The sequence below is a fragment of the Channa argus genome, chromosome 14 (genome assembly GCF_033026475.1).
Source record: "Channa argus isolate prfri chromosome 14, Channa argus male v1.0, whole genome shotgun sequence".
NCBI lineage: Eukaryota > Metazoa > Chordata > Actinopteri > Anabantiformes > Channidae > Channa > Channa argus.
In genome coordinates this window covers 16454529-16476339 of record NC_090210.1, presented here as the reverse complement: position 1 = coordinate 16476339, position 21811 = coordinate 16454529, and the positions used below count along the sequence as shown (strand labels likewise).

The window sequence follows — 21811 nt, the reverse complement described above, 5'->3', positions numbered from 1 at the left end:
TGAGCCTCTTCTGTTGGAGGTTTCTTATGTTAAAGAAAGTCGCCTTGTGGTTGTGTTCAAGGGGGATTTGCCAGGTCTCTTTATAATTCTTTAAGTTTACAACCTTACAGTGTAAAGTGCCTTGAGATGAGTCTGTTGTAATTTAGTGCTAATAAACCCCTGTATTGAATTAATCTTGGTTATTTTAAAAATTTGTAGATTTTAATATTAGTTCTTCAGAGGCCAAAAATACACAAAAAAGATGGTGATTGCATGAAAGGAAGAAGGGAATCGAGGTATGTATGCACATGTGTATGTATGCGTCTATGTCTGAGGTGAAGTAAGGGTGTAGTACTGAATTGCATTTTGCAATTTGAAGTTGTAGCTGTGAATTATAGGTTTTGATTACCTATTGTTTATTGTGTGTACCTACCTGGTGAATGCAATACTGGAAATTAGCTAAATCTCGAACAATGCATCTCTTATCACTGAATAAGATTAATGTTCTTGTACATTGTCCCTAATAAATAAACCCCATGTCCTAAATTGCTCTTGGCAACAAACACCCATTGTTTAGCACCTATTGCTGCCTTGTATGTGAGAACTGCTGAATGGCATTTGCAAGCATATGTAAAATGTAATGTAAAATGTTTGTACTAAGCAGAGGGGCAAATCAACATAAAAGGACCTATGGTTGAGAAGAGGCTAGATTATTGTATTGTATTTATTGTATGTACGAGTAGGTTTCAAATATAAATTTGTGTTTGCAACATGCATTTCATGGTTAAATGCAGAGACTTAATTTCATTGTAACTTGTATGTGCAATTTGTATATGTGCTCAATAATGACAATAAAGATTATTCTTTTTTCATGTGTAAGTTCTTATCACAATAAAGTGTAAATCTTGCTGTGGTACATAAAGATGATGTCATGATCCATCGATCCATTATCTGTAACCGCTTATCCTTTCCAGGGTCATGGGGGGCTAGGGTCTTTCCCAGATCTCATTGGTCGAAAGGCAGGGTTCACTCTAGATAAATGTACTTTGCTCGTGACACAATGTCAAGCTCTACAGTCGCAGCATTGGTGAACACTGTGTTCTTGTCTACTTCAGCAGCCTTGTAGGTAGATCTCCAGTTGCTTCCCCTCCTGAACTCATGTGAGATCCTTTTGTACCTTTTCACACTTGCTGTGGAATTATAGCTACATTGAAAGGAAAAAAGGGAGGAACCAAAACCTTGCAACTAGCTTTGAGATAAAGTTTAGAGTCAAGGGAATTTCAGAACAGGAGGTGCATGTGACAAAAAGCCAAAACTAAGATTTAGTTTACTAGAGTGAATGAACCAGCATTAGAAACATCCATTCTGTTGAACAGTTACAGAGCTTATGCTAATCTGTGAAAATGTAGGGTAAACCTTCATGTCTTCTTGTACTTGTGATCATTAGCTAACAACACAGATACAGCTGCCAAGAGGCTACTGGCAACTTAAAGGATGCCATGTTTTATTACACGCTACTCAATCCATGAGTTCACACGGTGAATCAGTCAACCCATCTTAAGTTCTAATACAACTTTGACCATTGCAAACATTTTAAAACAACTATTGCACTGTCCACTTTAAACATGACTGGATCTTTTAGTAGAGAGGTTAGCAGTACAGCCTCACAGCTAGAAGGTCCCTGGTTTGAATCTACCTGCTGCAGAAAGATAACTATGCAGAATAACTATTCATGCTCACACCTTTGTTTGGTGACTCAGTTTAGATTCACCAATAATTTAGATGAATATTAATAAGAGGAAGAAGAACCACACTAGAAAATCAAAGAACCACTACTTCTTTTTCCACACTGAATTTGCTTATGCTACTTATTATCACTTCCTCATATTTGCATGTATTTCTTAAATTATTAACCCTAGACCACATATATTATCTGAAAAACATCAATAATATTCATACAACTTCTCATTATGTGTTTTAATGTACTGTAGAAGAAAAGTGTAATTAATTTTAATTAATCTGTGTAATTGTCACACAGATGACCTTGGGCCATTAGGACCTCTGAAGGTCTAGGACCCTGGGGGCAGTCACTTTCTGTCCGTGGTTGATAATCCAGTCTCCATGCATTTACACTCCACGGTGTTGCTGGCAGAGTAAAGCAGATCATTTGCAGCCTCAGTCCGACTCAGGGGGGAAGCTGGGTGGAGTACTTCAAAGGGACTTCCAGACCCACCAGAGGACCCACTACACTAAGCCAAGTTAGCATGTAGTTTACTTGCCTGCAGAAATACAAATACATACTATGAACATGAGAGTCATCTAACAGCGTAGTAGTATGAGGAGAGAAAAACTCATGATTAGGATAATATGTCATACATCTAGGTTCATAAGTATTGGAACAATAATAATTTTTTGGGAATTTGGTCTCTGTACACCACCACACCAAGTTTGAAATTAAACACTTAAGAGCTGTTTTACTGTTATTTTTTACACTTTCCCAAGTGTATACATTTTTTACACATTCTCAAAATGTGTCACCACTACTAATCTATGATTGTCAGACATTTTAGACTTGTGTCACTTCTTCCCTTTATCTCAAAAGTTCTAGAAAATGTTGTTTTTAATCAACCTGTTTGTTCTTAGATGGTTCCAGTCCTATTAACCAATAGGAAGTTTTCTGTAATGATAGGAGACACATCATCTTCCTGTGAGTCTCTCTCCTGTGGGGGGCTGCAGGGTTCCATTCTCTGACCTGTGATTTTTTTACTGTATATGCTCCCACTGCGGTCAATCATCCACAAGCACAATCTGTCCCTCCACTGTTACGCTGATGATTTATAGATTTATTTGTCCGTCAAGCCAAATGTGGGTAATGCACTACAGTCCCTTAACTGTTTGGATAATGCAAAACTCTAGGTGTTCCAAAATGTCCTTAACTTGAATGAGAGTAAGACCGAGTGCATCATGTTTGGCTTATCTTTTAAGGATAATGGATTAAACCTGGATCTTGGCAGTCTAGCCACTTATCTTGGAACATCAGTAAAGTGATTTTTGACTGTGACCTAAGATTTGATGAACAGATTAATCCTTGTTATAAAAGCGAGCTTTTTTTCAGCTTTACCTCCTATCAATTGTTAAGGCATTCCTACCCCAAAAAGATCTTGTCAGCTCAAGACTGGATCCAGGTATGAAAGGTAGAGAGACTGTGCATTTGCTGTTGCTATTCCAAAACCATGGAACTTCTTACCACCTGACATCAAGTGGTATGACAAAACTATGGCATTATAATTACAGCCATTTAAATAGACACCCTCATTTTTGGTGGTTTTTAAATAATGGAGCAAATGGCTGACAAGCAGTTGCATGGTCAGATGTGACTTGATCCCTCTTTACTTAATGATTATTAAAGCAGAAGGCTTAGAGGTGTTTATGCGCGTTATATTTGCATTTGGTAGCTGTTTCCTGGAACTCTTCATCCTTCAAAATGAAGTCCAAGGAGCGGTCTACGCACGTAAAGGAGGCCACCATTAAGCTGAAAAAACAAAACAAAAAACAAACAACCCCCCCCCGAATGATAAATAGTAAATGGTCTACCTAAATAGGGCTTTAATCCAAAGTTGTTTCTCACACACACACTTGCACAACAATGCCAGCGGCTGCCATGCCTGGTGCTTACTTGATCAACCAGGAGCAACTTGGGGTTCAGTGTCATCTTATTAATTGAGATACAGCCAATTTGTCAAATCCCTTGATTGAAAGCTAAAACTTTTAATTTTGCTCAATTTCTGATTGTTTCATTTTAAAATCATTGTGGTGGTGTATATAGGCCAAATGCCATAAAAAACAAAAAAGCAGGGTAGAATAAAGCTCTAGGAAACTGTTGCATATGCATTTTCAATTTTGCATATTGTTGTTATTTTAGTGAATCCAATAGCTGTCCTACCCGCGTTGGTCCTGAGCTGACTGAAGCACAGGCCTCATGAACTCATGTGTTCTGCAAGGGTGGAGCATAAAGAATGGCTGACCCAGGAGAGGATGCTCCTGACACAAAGGGAGAAAAACAAGCGAACACCTCCGTGAAGTTTCAAAACGTAAGATGAATAAAGTTCACAGCTGCATCTTTGCTGGTTTTACCTGTTGAGTGATTGTACTGAGAGGATTGTTGAGAAGTCGAGTCTTAAAGTTTGGATGAACAGAGCTCCACACCTCCTCTAGTGACAGACTCCTCCCTTCTGAAGAAGTGACACATGAAATCATCAGCATCAGAAAGATTTCACAAAAAGCAACCTTTTAAAAATATACTGCTGCCATGGTTAAATATTCAAAGAAACAACCTACACATAAACATCTTTATTAATCTTTAAGGTTTTCAAATCATAGCTGTGAAGTGTAATATGCAGATTGTCAAAAAATGATGCACAAACTTGCTTAAGAAAATGTCCAAACATTTCATATGAAGCAAACGATTTTCATCAACTTGTCCTGAGCCTTGCAAGAAAGACACATGCAGCTGTATGATTAGAAACCTGGTTACACGTATACAGTACATGGCAGAAAAATCATCGTTCTCTGACAGAAATCTACCCAATTTCGAAAACCAGCTGTAAACATGACACTTAGTAAATCAGCTGTCCCGAGAACCAGGTTACTTGTAAATGGCCGCTTGTATAGTGCTTTTATCTAAAGCGTTTTACAATGTTGCTTCTCATTCACCCATTCATACACCGATGGTGGTGGCTGACATGCAAGGTGCTCACCTGACCCACGAGGAGCAACTTGAGATGTAGCCTGTACCGGGAATCGAACTGGTCCAAACTGCCTTACCTTCTGAGCTACAGAACTGAGGCAACCCATTTTACAAGAGACTCAACCCAGATTGACTGTGGATATCATAATGAAGGACAATAGCGTTTCTGCCGAACCAGAGACCTTTAGTGAGTTACGCAAACGTGATAACCGCTACACCACAGAAACGAGTTACTTAAGTAACCGGGGTACTCTTTTTTGGGTAATCAGGGAACAGTGTTTACAAGCACATAAATCCACGGATACATGCAGCAGAAGAATAACCTGATTTCTCCTCCACCTCTGACTTATTTTAGAAGCCTGGAGCAACGACTTTCACTGTCTAATGACAAAAAATGCTTCTTTTTGACTTCTCTCTAACTTGCGTGTGTGTTTGTGTCACAGCAGAGTGACAGCGCAGGGGGAGAGAAAGAAAAGACGCATGAAGCTGATTCACAACAGTCCATGTAAACGCGGTCAATGATCTAATAACTCCACAGATTTTAAACGCTGGGCTCTCTAGCCAATATATCAGAGCTAACAAAGCCCTCGACATCGCAGGTGAAACATTTTCTCAAACTAAAAGCAAGTAGAGTTGCCATTAAACATCATTCCCTGGGATACCCATGACCTGAGTGACTGAGAATCTTCACAGACAGTATGCAATGAATGTAAATGGAACCAACCTAAAGTGGAGGCTCTGAAATATAGAACAGGTGTACTGTAGCTGCTGGAGTACAGGATATGATATTCGTACTGAAGCACCTGGCTGTTGCCTTCTGGCACCACACAGACCCCATCATCTTCATCAACAACACACTGTAGAAAAATAGGCAGGGGAGGCGGCTTAGTCTCTTTAGCTGCTCCAAACAATTGTTATTGTTTTAAATTCATTCTAATGTAATTAAAGTACATACTATATGAGATTGAAATGAACATCATCTACCTGTTCCTTTTCTTGTCCTTGCTGATCAGGCCAGGAGTGACAGGAAGTGTGTGTCTTCGAATCTGAACTGGATTCTTCCTGGTTCCACACTGGATGAGAGTTAATGACAGCTGATCTCAGAACAGTCTTCCTAAGGTAGCCTTCCTGTGAACCCTTAACCCAAATTAGAAACTATCATCACTTTTCTTGCCCGCAGTAGGCTTTCAGACTGTCTCTATACTAATAAGGGTGACAGGAAAGACCTTCTCACCTGAACTGACTCCCAGGTCCAGCCATCTCTTAGCTGCTCAGACTGCTGGAGGAGCTGGTGACAGCAGTGACAGAAGGTCTCCTCTTCCAGGACACCCAAACTCATCTCAGATGAAACATGGTGGTGGATAAGTATTAAACCTTTTAATGTTAAAATAAAATTTTTAATGACTTTAAAACAATATGCCACTTTGTGCCATATTCAAGCCCCTCATTGAATTACACAGAAAGGGGAGTTAAAACCAAAAATTTAAAATACATTTTATACTGCAAAGCAATTAAGCAATACACATAGTTTCCTCTTTCTATGCACATGATAGCAATTATTAAGAATTTTTAAAAAACAGTGCTTTTTTCTGAATTCTGAAGGTTTCCACCTACTTCCTGTGCATGGGGCGCTGGTAAAATGAATGTGTACGAACAGTTTCCAACCTGTTCTTCTCTAAATGGTAAATTGTCTGCACTTATATAGCACTTTTCTAACTTGTTGGTACCCAAACCACTTGACACTGCATCTCATTCACCCATTCGCACTCACAGTCAAAAACACAAACACAAACACTGATGGGGGAGCTGCTATGCAGCTGGTCGACCCTCATTGGGAGCAACTAAGTTAGGGTTTAGTGTTTTGTTCAAGGACACATGTCGTGTGACTGGAGGAGCTGGAGAACGAACCAATAACCCTGGGACTGGTGGACAACTGCTCTACCTTCTTGTCTACCTCGTCTACCTCCTGAGCCACAGTTGCCTGCAGTCACCCTTTCTCCACCCAAAAAAGAATTACAATTTCACTGAGAAACACCAGGACCCAAGAAAGACCATATTGTCAATGGAACAGAGACTAGTGAGTGAGACCTTAACTAGAAAGCGACTGAGAATTTTACAGCCTAAAAAAAGAGAAGTCAAAACATATGCTCAAGTACAGTTACTTGACCGGCTTTGGCAGCATCTTACCGTGATGATTTGTTTTACATTTGTTTAGTTGATACAGGTTTAATTTAGCACAATGTGGTCGGCCTATACTGAGCTCAGGTTCATTGATTTTTCATTACCAAAAGGAGAACTGCATATTCCAGTACTGGTACCATAATTAATTGTAATAGTAGTAAATTTTTTTATTTTTGTCCATATGTTTGTTTAAATAGCTATTTGAATAACCTAATTTGTTTTTGTGGTTGAAAAACATCTAAACATTTATGAAGATCGATATGTAAATGTTGGCTACCCCAATCTTTAGCATTGGGGTGTGTAATAGGTAAAAAAAACATTTTCTTGCATATCATTCAATATTGTATGGTATATTACTCTAAATATTAGTTATTGTAAGTGTGCAGCTGTTCAGCAATTAACACATTTTAATTGTGTCATCATTTCAGTTATTCAGTCACATGAATCTTACAATCCCCGTGGCTCATGCAGGAATACAGCTTGATATTAAAACCTTCACAACTGTCTAAAACAGTTGGTCTAATAAATCATGTCCAAAAATTGGGGTATAAATCACAACCATTTATTTTTATTACCAGGAAGATAAATGAATTTGCAAACAAGATAACGATGCAGTATTGTAAAAAAAAAAAAATACATATATCCCTGTTTATGTACATCCAGCGCCTGATCAGTGTAAAAAATTTACGCACGACTGCATAATTTAAATTTACGGTCTATGTTACAACGGTAAATCCTTTTTGGAGACATTATCAGCTCCAAATGTACTAATTGTTAACTTGCACATGACGGTTCAGACGTCTAACTTCTCTAAATATGCATTTCCTCGCTACCTCTCTCCTCGTGTTTTCCTTCAATACCTCTCTACATCGGGAGGAACTAAGACGTAAGGAAACCTCACAGCGGGCTAGGACTGACCCTGCCGCTTGATTACACATAAGGTTCAGACCAAAGGGACCGTTTCACAAAGACACACACGCAGCTAAAACAAGCAGGCAGGAACGTGTGCTCCAACTAGCTGTACTACATTGCTTACTGGTGGACGACAGCTGCCGAGAGGGGCCAGAAAGTAGAGCCTTTATTTTCTTTTCCGGGTCGCGAAATCCCGTGACTTCTTCTTCTTCTTCTTCTTCTTCTTCTTCTTCTTCTTCTTCTTCTTCTTCTTCTGTTGTTGGCCTCAGCTTACAGGTCCATTAATGCCACCTTCTGGATTTGAGCTTCACTAACCCAAATGGAGGCAGTACAAGAGTGGACAAAACTATTTAAGCCAGCTGCAAGTTTATTTTGCCAAACCGTCAAAAACTGTGTAAAGTTTCAACATTTTGCCAATATCATCCACATATTGTCATTGACATCAAAAGCAAAAATCAACTCACATCATTTTTTTCACAGCCAACAAGCGAGACAAACTCTGTGTAACAGTGAGAATGAACAGTGTTAATGACCATCCTCAACACAGACTCTTTCCCTGAGATACTAGCATGTGGTAAACGACATAGTTGACCTCAAGTTTGTCCTGCAGTAATAAGTTTTTGTATTTATTAAATTGTGCACTGCTCGTGGCACTAACTATGTGCTTCTCTTTGCCTGGTTTATATTTTCTTTCAAAAATGTACTTTTGCAGTATCGTGAGCACTCTTAGTAGTCTGGCAGGTACACTAAGAAGTGACCTCTTAAATATCACCTTCAAAGGTGGTACACATGTCTGCCATATTGCTATTGGTCAGACTTTTCACAACTATATACAATTGCAATGCAGTTCATTTTCTACCTGAGTATATCTCTTTTGGCAGTCTGTGAGTGATTTGGCTGGGTGGTGGTTATTGTTAATCAGTAGTAAACAAGTGTTAACTTAAAAACTCCAGAAAGTCACAGATTACATCCATAAAGTCGAGGATATAACATTTTGACCAGATTGCTGAAAATCTTGCAACTGTTAAAATTTGAAATATGATATTTTACAATGAATAACCATGCAAAACACAGGCACTACCTGCAGGTTCCTCTGCACCTGTCACATTAAGTAAGGGTCCTTCTGTTATTTACTGATATCTGTAATTAAATCAGTAAATAAATCAGCAAATAGTTTTAAGTAAGATTAAAACCTTTAATTCAAAGGCCCATTAAGCTTTTTGCTGTCATGTCCATGTTTGTCTTCACGTTTGAAGTTGTACAGCATATTTGTGAATGAGGCTTGAGTGAAGCAAGAATTAGCTTGTAAATATACAGTGTAAAATCAGACTTCAGTTATATTATTGTGTCAGATACACAACAAGTTTTTTTTTTTTTTTTTTTTTTGGTGTTCATCTTATTGTCTGGTTTTATTCTGACCTGTAATCAGTATTTATGCTTCACTTAAACACTGTAGTACTTCTGCCTTCTAAATCTGCTAAAATGCAGTACAACATTAAATCTTCTAGTTATTTTTACCTGTTAATACAAAAGCTCAAATCTAAAGACAATTCAGTCATTGATTCCAAACTAAAATACCTTTGTCATAGGAATAGCACATTTTTATGACCCTGATATTAGCGGATTACCCTTTCTACCAGCCACAGTTGCCCCCACTATACTACTTTCAGAGTTATTTTTAAAATATTTGTGTAAGATGTTAACAAAATATAATGTGTCCAAATTGCCATTTATTTTATTTGCTGCTTTATTTGCTTTCTTTGCGGCTTTTGGGGGACTTTGGTGCAGGAAGGTAGAGCAGTTGTCCACCAATCTTGCAGTTGTTGGTTCAGTCCCCAGCTCCTCCAGTCACATGTTGAAGTGTCCTTGAGCAAGACACTGAACCCCAACTTAGTTGCTCCTGGTGAGCGTTGGCCAGCTGCTGTATGACTGTGTGTGATTGTGAGAGCGAATGGGTGAATAAGAAGCAGTGTAAAGTGCTTTCAGTGCCAATAAGTAAAAAAAGCGCAATATAACTGCAGACCATTTACCATTTATCCAGTTGAGCTGGCATTTCAGTCAGTCAGTAGGAGACGGTGATGGTAATCAATATCTTTTTACTCATTTAAAGCCTGAAAATAGAAGGAAGGCCTTATTTTAGTCACTTCTTAAAACATCAGTGGCATGTGATGGCAAATGAAACAGTTTATTTAAATAATACAAAAGAAACTAAACAATTACAGATATCAATGAAGCAAATTTTAGTTTTCACATTAAAAAACAAAGTCCAACACAGTAAGGCCCAATCCCAATCCATATGTTATACCCCAACCTATGTTTTTGAGAGTTCACACATTTCTGTGTTTTAAATCACGAGGGATAGTGTTAAGGATATATCTTCCTATGAAATTAAACTGTTCAAGACATTATCAGAGGTATTCAAACCTTCTTGTTTGCACACACACGCTAATGGTAAAGCTCGCAATGACTAAACACTGTTAGCAGTAGTATGTAGCAACCCGTTCTCTGACTCTGTCCACCTGCACCACTTGCAGAGTAGTGATGCAATGCAGAAAAAAAATACAATATGTGCAAATATGCATGTGATAATCATACACTAATAACCTAATCGCTAGTTAACGTTAGATATTAGTTGGTTAATTGGCTTATTGACATCGGGTGAGGTGATAATAGAATTATTTTACTATTTTTGGTCAGGAAATTTACATCAAATACAAAAGAACATTAAACCAGGATTACTGCTGAACCTAAGATAATTTTAGAAGCCAGAGAAATAAATGTATTGATAAAGCCTGGTTTTGTGTTTAAAGAGTCACATAGCCCAAAAACGTCACACCTCTGGGTGCTACAGTGAACTGGGACACGTCTGCCACCTCACATGAATGTGCAAAAACCCAGGGTTAAGGCCAAGGGGGAGAATTTGGATTGGGCCTACTGTATGTCTCTTCCTGATTGGTTTTATCAGGCAGCTCTGTACCAAAGTCAAAGAGCAAAACAGCATTTTTCTGCTCAGTCAGAAAAACTTCAATTTCAAAATCAAATATCTACATTTTTTTCTTACAGAATTTACACATACAAGAAAAACTAAAACAAGCCAATTACCACAAAACTGTCAGTCCAAAGACACACACACACACACAAAGAAACAGACCATGTGACAGAAGTCAAAATGAAGCATAGGGATGTAGCTAGAACAGCACAATATTTTCTTTATTAATGCTGACAATAAGAAGCAGCAGGGTTGCCTATAGGGTGTTTATTGGGAAGACACATGAGAATGACAGGTCAAGCTGTTGCACAGGTACAGCCCTGAGCTTAGAGCAAGGAGTGGGTCTCCCCTCTACCAGCTGATCTCACTTCACTTCCAATTTAGCTAGGAAGAAGACTGAAACCTTCTACAATGACAGGCGTGGCTGAATGTGAACCGACTGGAATGAAAATAGGATTACACATGCCCAGAAGTTCAATGAAACATTTACTGTTTGTCATGAAAGTTTAAACTTCATTACTTCTGTTTATAGATAAAATATGCTTTGGGATTTTATTCTTCATAAAGCAAAAGTCAAACAGAGGCTATGAAGATACCTGGACTGATCGAACGCCTTCTGGGTAGACATGCTGTTAGGGATAAATTCCACAGTAGTTCTGCTGAAGCTAATGTGAGGCGTCAATGGTAAGAGTTACAAATGCCAAGTGGGCATCTCCCAAACGTACAAATTCCCTTTGCATATACCACATGATCATTAAACAAACAATTAAACATATACACAACTTCCAGAACAATCATTCCCATCATAATTTGGTTTATGTACTGCTGAAACATACTAATTTCAGCTCAAGTTTAGGAAGCATTTTGAAATGAAATATGGGTTTGGCATCACAGTAAATAATAAATGCTCTGCTTTTCTACCTTATCGGTACTCAGGAGTGTGTTACACAGCTTCTCATTCACCCATTCACACTCATAATCACACGCTCTTACACACCGATAAAAGAGGTGCTATGCAGCCGACCTACACTCACCGGAAGCAGCTAAGTCGGGGTTCAGTTTCTCGCTGAGCTCCCCCAAGCAGTAAAAACTGATAACCTAAGACTACAATAAGTATGGGCAGGAGGAATAAAAACAATGCAGAACCAATGTTTCAGTGTAATTGACCACTACAAGGCAATCATGGCTGGGAGCAAGGTGGGAAAAATTGTACAACTTTAGGGACTTAAGGTTCTGTAATGAAGGTATAGCTAACAGCACAGGCTTTGCTTCTGAAGCACACACCCTCTTTACTTTTGAGACCAGGCTGCTGCTTTGGGACCAACCCCCTGATGCACTAAGCTCCTTCCCTCTCTCATCTCACCCCACATTTATTTGTCACCACTGTATGACATTAACTTTGTGTCTTCTTTCTCCCGGAGTTGTCCTTCTCCCCCTCTGTCCCACTCTCTCTGTCCCTTTCTGCAGGTGTCCCCTGGCTTTGGAGCTGTGTGTTTTCCAGTGTCCAGCTACTGGTCCTACCAACCTGCCCGATGTTTTTATGTTGCTTTTTGTCGCTCTTTTCATTTCTCTCTCTCCTCTTTCCACTCACCCCAACCGGTCAAGGCAGATGGCCGCCCACCCTGAGCCTGGTGAAGGTTTCTTCTGTTAAAGGGAGTTTTTCCTCTACACTTTTGCCAAGGGCTTGCTCCAGGGGCAATTGTTGTGTTTCCTCTATATTTTTTTATAGACTTTATTCTGTAAAGTGCCTTTAGATGACTTTATTGTGAATTGGCGCTGTATAAATAAAGTTTAATTGAACTCAATGGAATTGAATGTTTTAACATGGCGTAGTATTTTGTGTACCTTTTTGTGTAAAAAGCCAAATGAAATTCATAATGCAAAAAAAACCCAACAATTTTCAATATAAACTGAATCATTTACACCTAAGATGAACTAATCACAATAGCCTCTCAAACTGACTGTACCTGAATTAATATAGTTTGTTAAACAAGAATAACAAGGCCCTATTTGTTCATATAGGTTTGAGTGGTGTGAAGGTCCAGGTTCCAAGTTTTCAGCACCAACAGAGCAACAGGTGACTTCCTGTGACTGACTTTGAGGGTTAAGACTGAAACAAAAACAGGTTGTTGATGAAAGCAGTTTACAGTGTTCTTTGATGTAACACAGTAGCCCTGCTGTAAAATTAACTATAGACTATATGTGGAAAGAAAAGTGATGAATATCACAGCCATCTCTCTGCATACTTTCACACATAAAGACTTTTACTGATATTGATTTGGAAATGGAGGCAATGTTCACTCACAATGATTTGCTTTTCTGATCTGTTAGATCAGGGATACGATTACATGGTCTGGCATTAGCTACTACTTACTTTCTGTGAACCTTGTAGTTCTGAAGATGCTCTAAACCAGTTGTCTAAACTATCTGCCCTTGTTAAAATAGCTCATTGTCTTTACACCTGCCCTTTTGTCCCACACGCAAAACACTGACTGATTAGAACTGGTTCACTCGTTATATATCCCAAACCTCGAAATGCACCATTAGGTTTTGTTCCGCAAGTCACCAGGATGTATTTCTTAACAGTGTACTCACACTGTTGGATTGTTGTTTTCCATAAAAGACATATTCCTCTTTTAATCAAAGGTACTTTAAAGTTACAAGTAAAACTTACTGATAATTTGTTCCTCTTTACTAAAACCCCCCTTTATTTACAGTAGTGCTTTAAAGTTTGTAAGACATTTTGAAATTTTAAAGATAAAGATTTCCACAGAACTCTAGCTAAAGGGAAACCAATAAAAGAAACCAGATAAACATAACACTTATTAATTTACTTATTGTGAAAAAATATATAATTTTAAATATCTCTGTGAGCTAAAGTATGTGAACCTCTCATTTATCAAATCATTTGAGGCAAAAGTAGAATTTAGTCAAGTTTTTTCATCAGTGGGATGTGTGTGAGTATGGGAGTTCCTTCCTCATGCGAAAAATGCTCTTCACTATCAAAGTCTGTTCTTGTAGAAGTGTGTCATGGCTCGAACAGACGGGATTTCTTAAAATCTTAGAATTTGTTTGACTTGGTACTTGGTAATTTAAAAAGAGTTTTGGGCTCCACAACTTGAATCAGACAGATTTCGTACAACTGAAGAACATTCAAACCACTTTTACTCTCCCCAGGCGTGGCTGACCGACAAAGATCACACCAAAAGGAAGGTGTATGACTGGGAGGTTAAAAGGACCCTTAGGGTAACATCTATTAGGCTCTTATAGTAGCTAATATTAGTGTTCATGAGTCCACCATCAGGAGAACATTGAACAAAAATAGTGTACATGACAGTTACAGGAAGGAAGCCGCTATTCTCCATAACGAAGATTGCTACCTTTCTGCTGCCTTGTAAGCCGCTTTGAATGAAAGCGTACAACAAATGACCAAACGTAAACATAAACCTTTAAAATACCTTTTACAGCCAAAAACCAATGCATATTGGTATTAAGTAGTGTTGTTGCTTGACACAGGTACAGATATGTAAATATGCATAGGGACTGTCCTCTGCTGCATTTATAATTTCCATTTACAGTATAATATACGCTCATCATTTAGTAGACAGTCTTTTTGCAGTGGTTTACTGTGCTAGCGTGCATTATGTGATTGTAGCCAAATTTACCCTGCATTGATCCTTTGTTACATTTGTTCCCTTTATCTAGTTGTAGGATACCCAGTATTTTTTACTCGCTGATTAACACTTTCAATTTAGAATTTTTAGAGCCAGCTTAACAATTCTTCAAGATAAATAATGCAACAGCAACCCCTGCAATTTAAAAGCTCCACTCTAAAATTGCAACTATAAATTTGAAATGCAATCACTAACCCTTATTAGCATGTTCTGTGTGAAGCACTAGACTTCACCGGATAGATAGCTCCAACATTCCCAGTGGAATAAAACCTAACAGCTGTTGACACTCTCAGATAAGCATAAACAGAACAATCACACTGGACTAAACCAAACTGAAACAAAAAGGTGAAAATCCATCCATGTCATGTGAAATCATCCTGAGACAGCACCAGTAGTGATTCATTATGCCTTATTCATTATTTTGGACATTTGACTATTTAAAAAAACTCCAAATTACATGCATTTTTTGAATTATAAATGAGTGCCTCTGAATAACCCTCTTAATAGACATTAAAACATTCCAGTGAAATGTTTTGTTGGTTGATATGATGACAAATGTACCATTTATACATAATAAATGTCAAAATGGTTTAAACTTTGTAATAATATTATAGTGAACCTTAATGCTGTCTGGATAACTCTGATAAGCAGGGTTGAGAAATATTTTAGAGTAAGTGAGTATCTGTCCAAATCAAAGTCAAATACAGGTTTCCTTGGTTTATCAGTCGATCATCATATATTGCAGAACCTTCCTGCAGCAGTGACAATAACTTGTTCAACTTAGTTTTCGGCTTTGTGAAACCCTACTTAAAAATGTTGTGCTGTCCAGGAAACAGCTTGATACTTCAATATCTGATTTAGTCTTTGTGACCCATTGCACTGGTGCTGAATTGATCAATTGTTTGTTTGACAGTCACCCGTAGTAATTATTGAATAGTGTCACTGAGCGGACATCATCACGGTCAAGAAGTGTACTAGGATATTTGACTTTCCTAACTGATTTATAGTTTTTGACAGGTTAACATCCATTTTGCTGATTTAGACATTTTCATTCATTTGCTTTTTCATCATCTTTTTTTTTTTTTTTTCAATACAGACATCAACACAACTGGTATTTCTCAAAGTGGACATTTTGACTTGTTATGGCACGAAAAGCAGAAGTGGAAATAATAAAGTCAGTGGTGGCTCTGGTCCAAAACTAAAAGCATACAATTTGGAGGATTAGCAGATGTCCTGTTTTGCTCTGTCCAACTAGTAGCGAGTTTCAGATTACATCAAAGCTATGGGAGCAGTTGCCATAGCTATATTAGGGGCATCGTTTCAGTATAAATATCAAAATCAATATTGGTTTTGTAATTAAATCACTGTAGAAATGTGTGCTGCATTTACAAACTCCGCCCTCTTGCTGGATTATAGAGTACATGTTTTATTGTACTTTTTTCCTATTAGTAAAGTAGGCTATTGCTTTCCGTTTTAATTATGACCAGACCATCTGGGAAGTAAGATCATGAATCTTATTTTTGACACAACAACTGTGAAAACCTTAAGTACCTTATGAGCTTGTCCCAGAGTGGGAGAATGAACAAACCAAAAATAAACCAAATCTTGACCAAATAATCCACAAATATATAGTTGATAAAAAAAGTCTGTACTAGTTTGCTTGGCAAAGTCAAAGATAAATTGAATAATTTTGTTGGATCAAAGGCCAATCTACACTCCCCTCCAAAAGTATTGGAACAGTGAGGCCAATTCGACATTTCAGTTTGACAAAAAAAGATGAATTTGAGACGAGATCATCATTTCAGCTTTTATATGCCGGTATTTACATCTGGATCCATTAAAAAATCTACAAGACAGCACCTTATGTTTGAACCCACCCATTTTTCATGTGGGAAAGAGTATTGGAACAGATAGACTCAAAATAAATATGACTTAATATTTAGTTGCAAGTCTTTTGCTTGCAGTAACGGCTTTAAGCCCGTGACCCATTGCGGGGGTTACTCCCTTCAGTCTCCTCTTTAGCTGGTAAAATCCACGCTCTTATAGGGTTCAAGTTTTTGTCTTTGTCCTTGGATTTCTGAGGCTCATATCCATCCTTTTTGGCAAATCCCAGCGTGGCCTTTCTGTTCTTCTTCCTACACAATCTTGCTTCTCGCGTCACAATTTCTTGTTTTTCACCTTTAGACAGCTCTCTGGTTTTCATGTTGGTTACACCTCTTAACTACTAAAACAGTCTAAACAGGCAAAACTCAAATTTGAAACTGAGTTTAGACGTTCAGTGGTATATATTGTTTGAATAATCAATGTCATAGGACACATCTGGGCAACAAAACACACCTGTCAGTCACATTTTCCAATACTTCTACTCACATGAAAAATGGGTGGGTTCAAACAACAGGTGCTATCTTCTAAGTTCAGTATCAGATCCAGATGTAAATACCTGGAATCTTGATCTCTTGTCTCATATTCATCTTTTGATTTCAAACCCAAATGTTTTTTTCAGGTAGAGCAAAAATAAAGGAATGATTTTCAATTACAGAAAGCTGTTAAAATTCCATAATTCTACTGCTGTGTCTATGATAAACTTATTATAAAGGATCCCAGTATAATCATGGCCCCGCAGGTTTTACTGGTGGCAGATTTCCTTTGCCCGCTTTGTTACTGCCAAGAAAAAAATAAATAAACAAATAAAATCATTGCTGATTTATTCCTGTATGTATTTGTTTTCATTTGATAAGTCCTTATTTCTTCTGCCTGGTGAATACAGTGTAAGGGGGTTATGTCCTCGAAGTTATTCAGGAGCTGCTGACAGGACAGTTGTTCCGCAAACAGAAATTGGAGCTATTGTGGATTGAACAGACAATTCTTCATAGTACGTGTGTACTGCTTAGGTCTCACTTTTAATGTGGATTAACACTTTGACAAAGTTGACTGTTGACTGCTAATATATTAATAAATTATATATTTTGTTTGATTATTTAGGGGTTTGACACAAGCTACTCCAGGCAACACCTTAATGTGAAGTTACTCAAAATAAAAAGTTTCACAAGCCAAAATGTCCTCTTAGAGAATATTTTATAATCATTTGTAGTGGTCTGTTAATGTATGGGTTCATGGACAGTCATGCATTTCGCATTTGTTCCTGTTGTTCAAGCAAACTGACACTTTATCTGTTTATACAATAGAGAAACAGTTCATTAATGTTCCATGTGCATTTGTTTCTGGAATAGGTGGATTAGAGTCTTTCATCTCATTTATTTCTAAACACAAAGTTCTTTCACCAAGTTTTTGTTTAATCTCTCAGACTTTCTTATCCATCCATTCATTCATCCATGTATTTGTTATGAAAAATTCTCAGTTGGGCCCCAAGATTTCAGTCTATAAGCCTGTGACAAATTCTATCAGTCTATCAATTCTGAATGACGGGGCAGTTTGTTGTCTTTCTCCTAAACATGAGAAACTTTTTGTGTCTCTCTTGCCTGTTTGATGCTGTACAGCCACTTAATGACTCTTGCATTTCGCTCTACAGCTGAGATGCCATATGGAACACGCTCCCCGGCTTCCTCGTCCTCATCCTCATCCCCATCTGAAAGCCCATCGTTGGATGATCGCCGTGACTGGTCACAGTCAGAGGAGATCATAGATGCTGATCTGAAATTCAGGCTGACAATGTCTGAGTTGGCTCTTGCAAAATTTTCTGGACCAACTGTTTCGAGCTCCTCAGGGTCGAGGCCACAGTAGTTAAAAAATCGTTCCATATCAGCTCCAGCCCGGGCATATCGATCGGACAGGTCTGACTTGGATCTGTGTAACGAGGAGCGACGAGCCACAGATGACCCAAGCTCAAGCTCCAGGGTGGGATCAGATAAAGTATTGGAAGGTTCACCAAAGTCACAAGGCAGTGACAGAGGGGTAGTGTTGTCACAGGACAAGGGGGACGAAGTTGTAAAGGGGCGAGGCAGTGACAAGGAAAGTGCTGGAGGAGGGAGGGAGGCAGGGTTTGGTTTTGGAGGGAGGGGTGGAGCTGAAGAGCTGCTGGATCTGGCAGTCCGAAGTGGCTTGCCATTGCACAGTCTCAAGAGGTCAGATGAAGATTGAGAGGTGAGCAGAGGTGGTAGGGGGGAGCGAGAGCGATCCATCACTCTTCCTTCACCTCCCCTCTCATCCATGACTTGTCTGCTAAGGTTGAGATTTCCTCCATGTTGTGGACTGCGACGCCCCCCACTATTAATTGGAGGGACCTTCAGGGAATGGGAGAAAGACCTCAGGGAATGTGAGGTACTTGGGCTGGGAGCTGAGTCTGGTGGTTGCTCATTAAGTGTCATCGTAGATCGGTAGGTTAATGGCAACCTAGAAGAAGAAAGATAAAAACATGTAATGCAGCAGAATAAAATAGAAAGACAAATCTATTGTGAGATAGGAGCTGATTTAGAAAGTATGAAAAAAAGGTGGGCCAATCTGGATCATTTGTCATTTTTCTTGTCAATGTTACCACCGGCAGACACACAAACCATGTCAACAATCTGTTTTTACAAGCACACATGAAACAGCTTATCCGCTGATTTGATTTAACATTCAGTCATGTCAGAACATAAACCTTTAGCTTTGTCTGGTTTGTGCTGGAATCAAAGTGCCACCAAGGAGCTCTCGCACCGCTGCCACTGAATGCCATCGCAGCACATCTGCAGAAAGTTCAGCTTTCTTCAACTTTTCCCTGCAGAATTGCTGGGTTTCCTTTGTCTCCGTCTCACACAGTGGGTTGTGTAGATTTTAAATTAAGAAGGAATGGCAGCTTTCACTGGCCCGGGTGTTTCAGCTTTACAAATTCATAAAATAACTCATACCTGCTCACTTGAGACCCACTTTTACACTGAGACAGGGAACTTTCACTCAAAGGCCTGGACATCAAAATACCAAAAAGGAATAATATGGTATATTGGGTTTAACACAGTCAAGAGTGAAGAGTTCTATATTGGAGAAACCAAGCAGCCCCTATACAGGAGCAACACCTAAGGAGAGGAATCAGTATACCTCTATCTGAAGGACAAAGGACACTGAGGTTGAGGATGAACATTTTGAACAGAGAAGATAAATGGTACAGTACTAGAGAGGCCTAGGACGAGTGTAGAGAGGGCTAATGAGTTTAACACCCTTTTCAATAGATTTGATTTTGGGCCTCATATCCACCCCCAAAGGAGCTTCACCACAGGTGCCCACATCTTGCTCCTGCATGATTCAGACACCACTCCTGTCGCTGCAGCAATGGCCATCTCAGCAGAGCAGGTGAGAAAGGAGCTATGCAGGTTTCACTGCAAAAAGGCTGGAGTCCTGAAAGATTCAGCCCCAGGGTACTGAAAGCCTGTGCTCCACAGTAATGTGGCATCCTTCCGCACATCTTTAACCTGACCCTGCAGCTGGAGAGGCTGGCTGTAGGATGGAAAACATTGTGCCTGGGAAGTCTAAATGGACAAACTGTTATTTACTTTATTTAAAATTAAATTAATATTTACCTTATTTATCTTTATGTTTTTATTTTTATTACAGTAGTTTGTATTTGTTTATGTGGTTTCTCTTTGGTTTGGTTGAGGTGCTTTTTCTTTCTTTCCTACTTTTCCTGTGTCGAGAAGCTGTAACAAGGCACAATTTACCTATGGAATCAATAAGATTCTTTAAAACTTAATACTTTTGAACCATGACCACCAGTATGTGGTTAAAATCGCTCCTGAAAAATAGGTGTGGACATTCAAGTGCTTTATTAGGCTGTTATTTCAATGTGTCAACATACATTTCTAACTAAAGCTTACTCCTGAATAGCAAAATATAACTTGACTGTTGAAGTCAAAACTGTTTTCTGTCTTGGCCACATTTTGTAGTGAGAAATACATTAAAGCAAGGGTAAAAATCGATTTCTAAAGCTCAAAGTGTGCACAGGATGGCAGTCTAGCTGTTGGGACTCTCCCTAGACATGACCATCTAGCCAAATTATTGATAGGAAAAAAAGTCCCTATTCACGAAGGAGACAAAGAACACAATGGTCAGTTATTATGATAGATGGTTAGAAGTACTCTGCAGTGATGAGACAACCTGTTGAGAGGACAAGGATGTCAGCGGCACTCCATCACCAGAGGCCTGCGCGATATGACCAAAAATTCAAATACAGATGTATTTAGTTTCATACCTTGTTAGAAAAAAAAAAGTTGCCAATAGCTCCCAGTAGCCATTTACCAGCTGCAAGTGTGTAAATTTTAACTAGTACAAGTTTGCATTACATTGTCATGAATGAGTTTAATCTGTTTAGTGCAACGTTTCATTAATAGGATTTTAAATGCTGCTTTATTTGCTCTACAAAAGTAAGTAAATTAACACAAAGTACTTGTGTTCATTCACCTTCACTCTCTTCCCTGTGTGTTTGTGTTGCTACACTGCTGAATCTGTATCTTTTAGAAGGCAGTGTCTTTGTAGTGTAGTTTAGTGTGAATATTTTTAAAGTAAATTACACAATACATAGGTATTTACCCAGATGGTGTCCAACTCCTGGCCATTCCCCCTGATGACCTCATCAGCACAGCACTCTTAGCCCCTCCTCCTAGTCCTTTAGATCCTGCTCCCGAAGAAGATGATGAGTTTAGAAGATTTTTTAATATCTCCAGGTTTAAATTCTCCCATTTGGTGCTGGTGCTGCTCTTAGCACATGGGTCTGACTTGGCATTGTTGTTGGATGCTTTAAAAGGTACAACACCTCCGTTTCCTCCACCAATTGCAGAGCCTCTTTTTGACAACAGGGGGTGGGCAACAGGAGGCTTGGCCAGCACAGGTGGTTTGATTGGTTCCTGTTTGGCATTAATAACTTCTTGACTCTTCACATACTTGGCTTTGTCAGCTTCAAGCCTCTCAACAGCACTGAGGCGCTTTGGATTAGGTTCCACCTGAGACGGGATAAAAATAATATACAGTGTGTTAATAAATACTCATCAATTTTTCATATAAAAATGTGCTATCCACTCACTGCTGCATATCCACACTTGGAACAAACACAACACACAACACGCATCCATATCAGGACAGGGCAGGAAATTTTTCAGGTCCACCGAGATTCCCTTTAAAACCAAGTTGAAAAAACAACCACACAGTTGCTTTTTGTTTTCTCCAAGAGACTTTACATTCCACTACACCCACTCCCACATCACTTAAAAACATGCACCCTATCCAACTAAAAAGTGACAAAAGTAATAAATGCTAGACATTTCCTTAGGAAGAAACATTCATGAATAACTGTGCAACTCGCAGGTACGAGCCATCCAGCAATAGCAGGGTTGGTGCTTTTATTCC

The 21811-nt window shown here is 38.8% G+C and overlaps 2 protein-coding genes across 8 annotated transcripts in view; both read right to left on the bottom strand.

The window, feature by feature from the left end:
- Nucleotides 1–1448: 1448 nt before the first annotated feature.
- atg10 (ATG10 autophagy related 10 homolog (S. cerevisiae)) lies at nucleotides 1449–8059 on the bottom strand. 4 transcript variants are annotated; one of them, XM_067529278.1, is made up of 7 exons: nucleotides 7944–8059; nucleotides 5961–6100; nucleotides 5711–5863; nucleotides 5451–5583; nucleotides 4114–4211; nucleotides 3923–4020; nucleotides 1449–2258 (listed from the first exon to the last, which is right to left on the bottom strand). In XM_067529278.1, exons 2-7 carry the CDS (start codon nucleotides 6063–6065, stop codon nucleotides 2165–2167), a joined length of 681 nt encoding a protein of 226 aa, XP_067385379.1. In that variant the 5' UTR covers nucleotides 6066–6100; nucleotides 7944–8059; the 3' UTR covers nucleotides 1449–2164. The 4 variants fall into 4 exon arrangements, with proteins under 4 accessions (XP_067385379.1, XP_067385381.1, XP_067385380.1 ...); XM_067529280.1 differs by having other exon boundaries at nucleotides 5961–6065; nucleotides 7944–8051; XM_067529279.1 differs by lacking the exon at nucleotides 7944–8059 and adding an exon at nucleotides 6341–7937.
- A 1839-nt stretch (nucleotides 8060–9898) lies between these two features.
- The window catches only part of fam110b (family with sequence similarity 110 member B), a 34405-nt gene continuing 22492 nt past the window's right edge, over nucleotides 9899–21811 (bottom strand). For all 4 annotated transcript variants that reach the window (XM_067529275.1, XM_067529272.1, XM_067529274.1 and 1 more), the window contains 2 exons: nucleotides 20999–21408; nucleotides 9899–18832 (listed from right to left, as the gene is read on the bottom strand). In XM_067529275.1, coding sequence (XP_067385376.1) covers nucleotides 17929–18832; nucleotides 20999–21408 — 1314 coding nt within the window. In that variant the 3' untranslated portion in view covers nucleotides 9899–17928. The remainder of the gene's footprint in view (nucleotides 18833–20998; nucleotides 21409–21811) is intronic.

Excerpts from the sequence above, each read along its gene's own strand:
- atg10 (XM_067529278.1), bottom strand. The coding sequence starts at position 6,065 with ATGAGTTTGGGTGTCCTGGAAGAGGAGACCTTCTGTCACTGCTGTCAC. Across the intron at positions 5,864-5,960 it reads GGACCTGGGAGTCAGTTCAG|GGTTCACAGGAAGGCTACCT; the intron begins GTGAGAAGGTCT and ends ATTTGGGTTAAG. Across the intron at positions 4,021-4,113 it reads TCAGTACAATCACTCAACAG|GAGCATCCTCTCCTGGGTCA; the intron begins GTAAAACCAGCA and ends CCTTTGTGTCAG.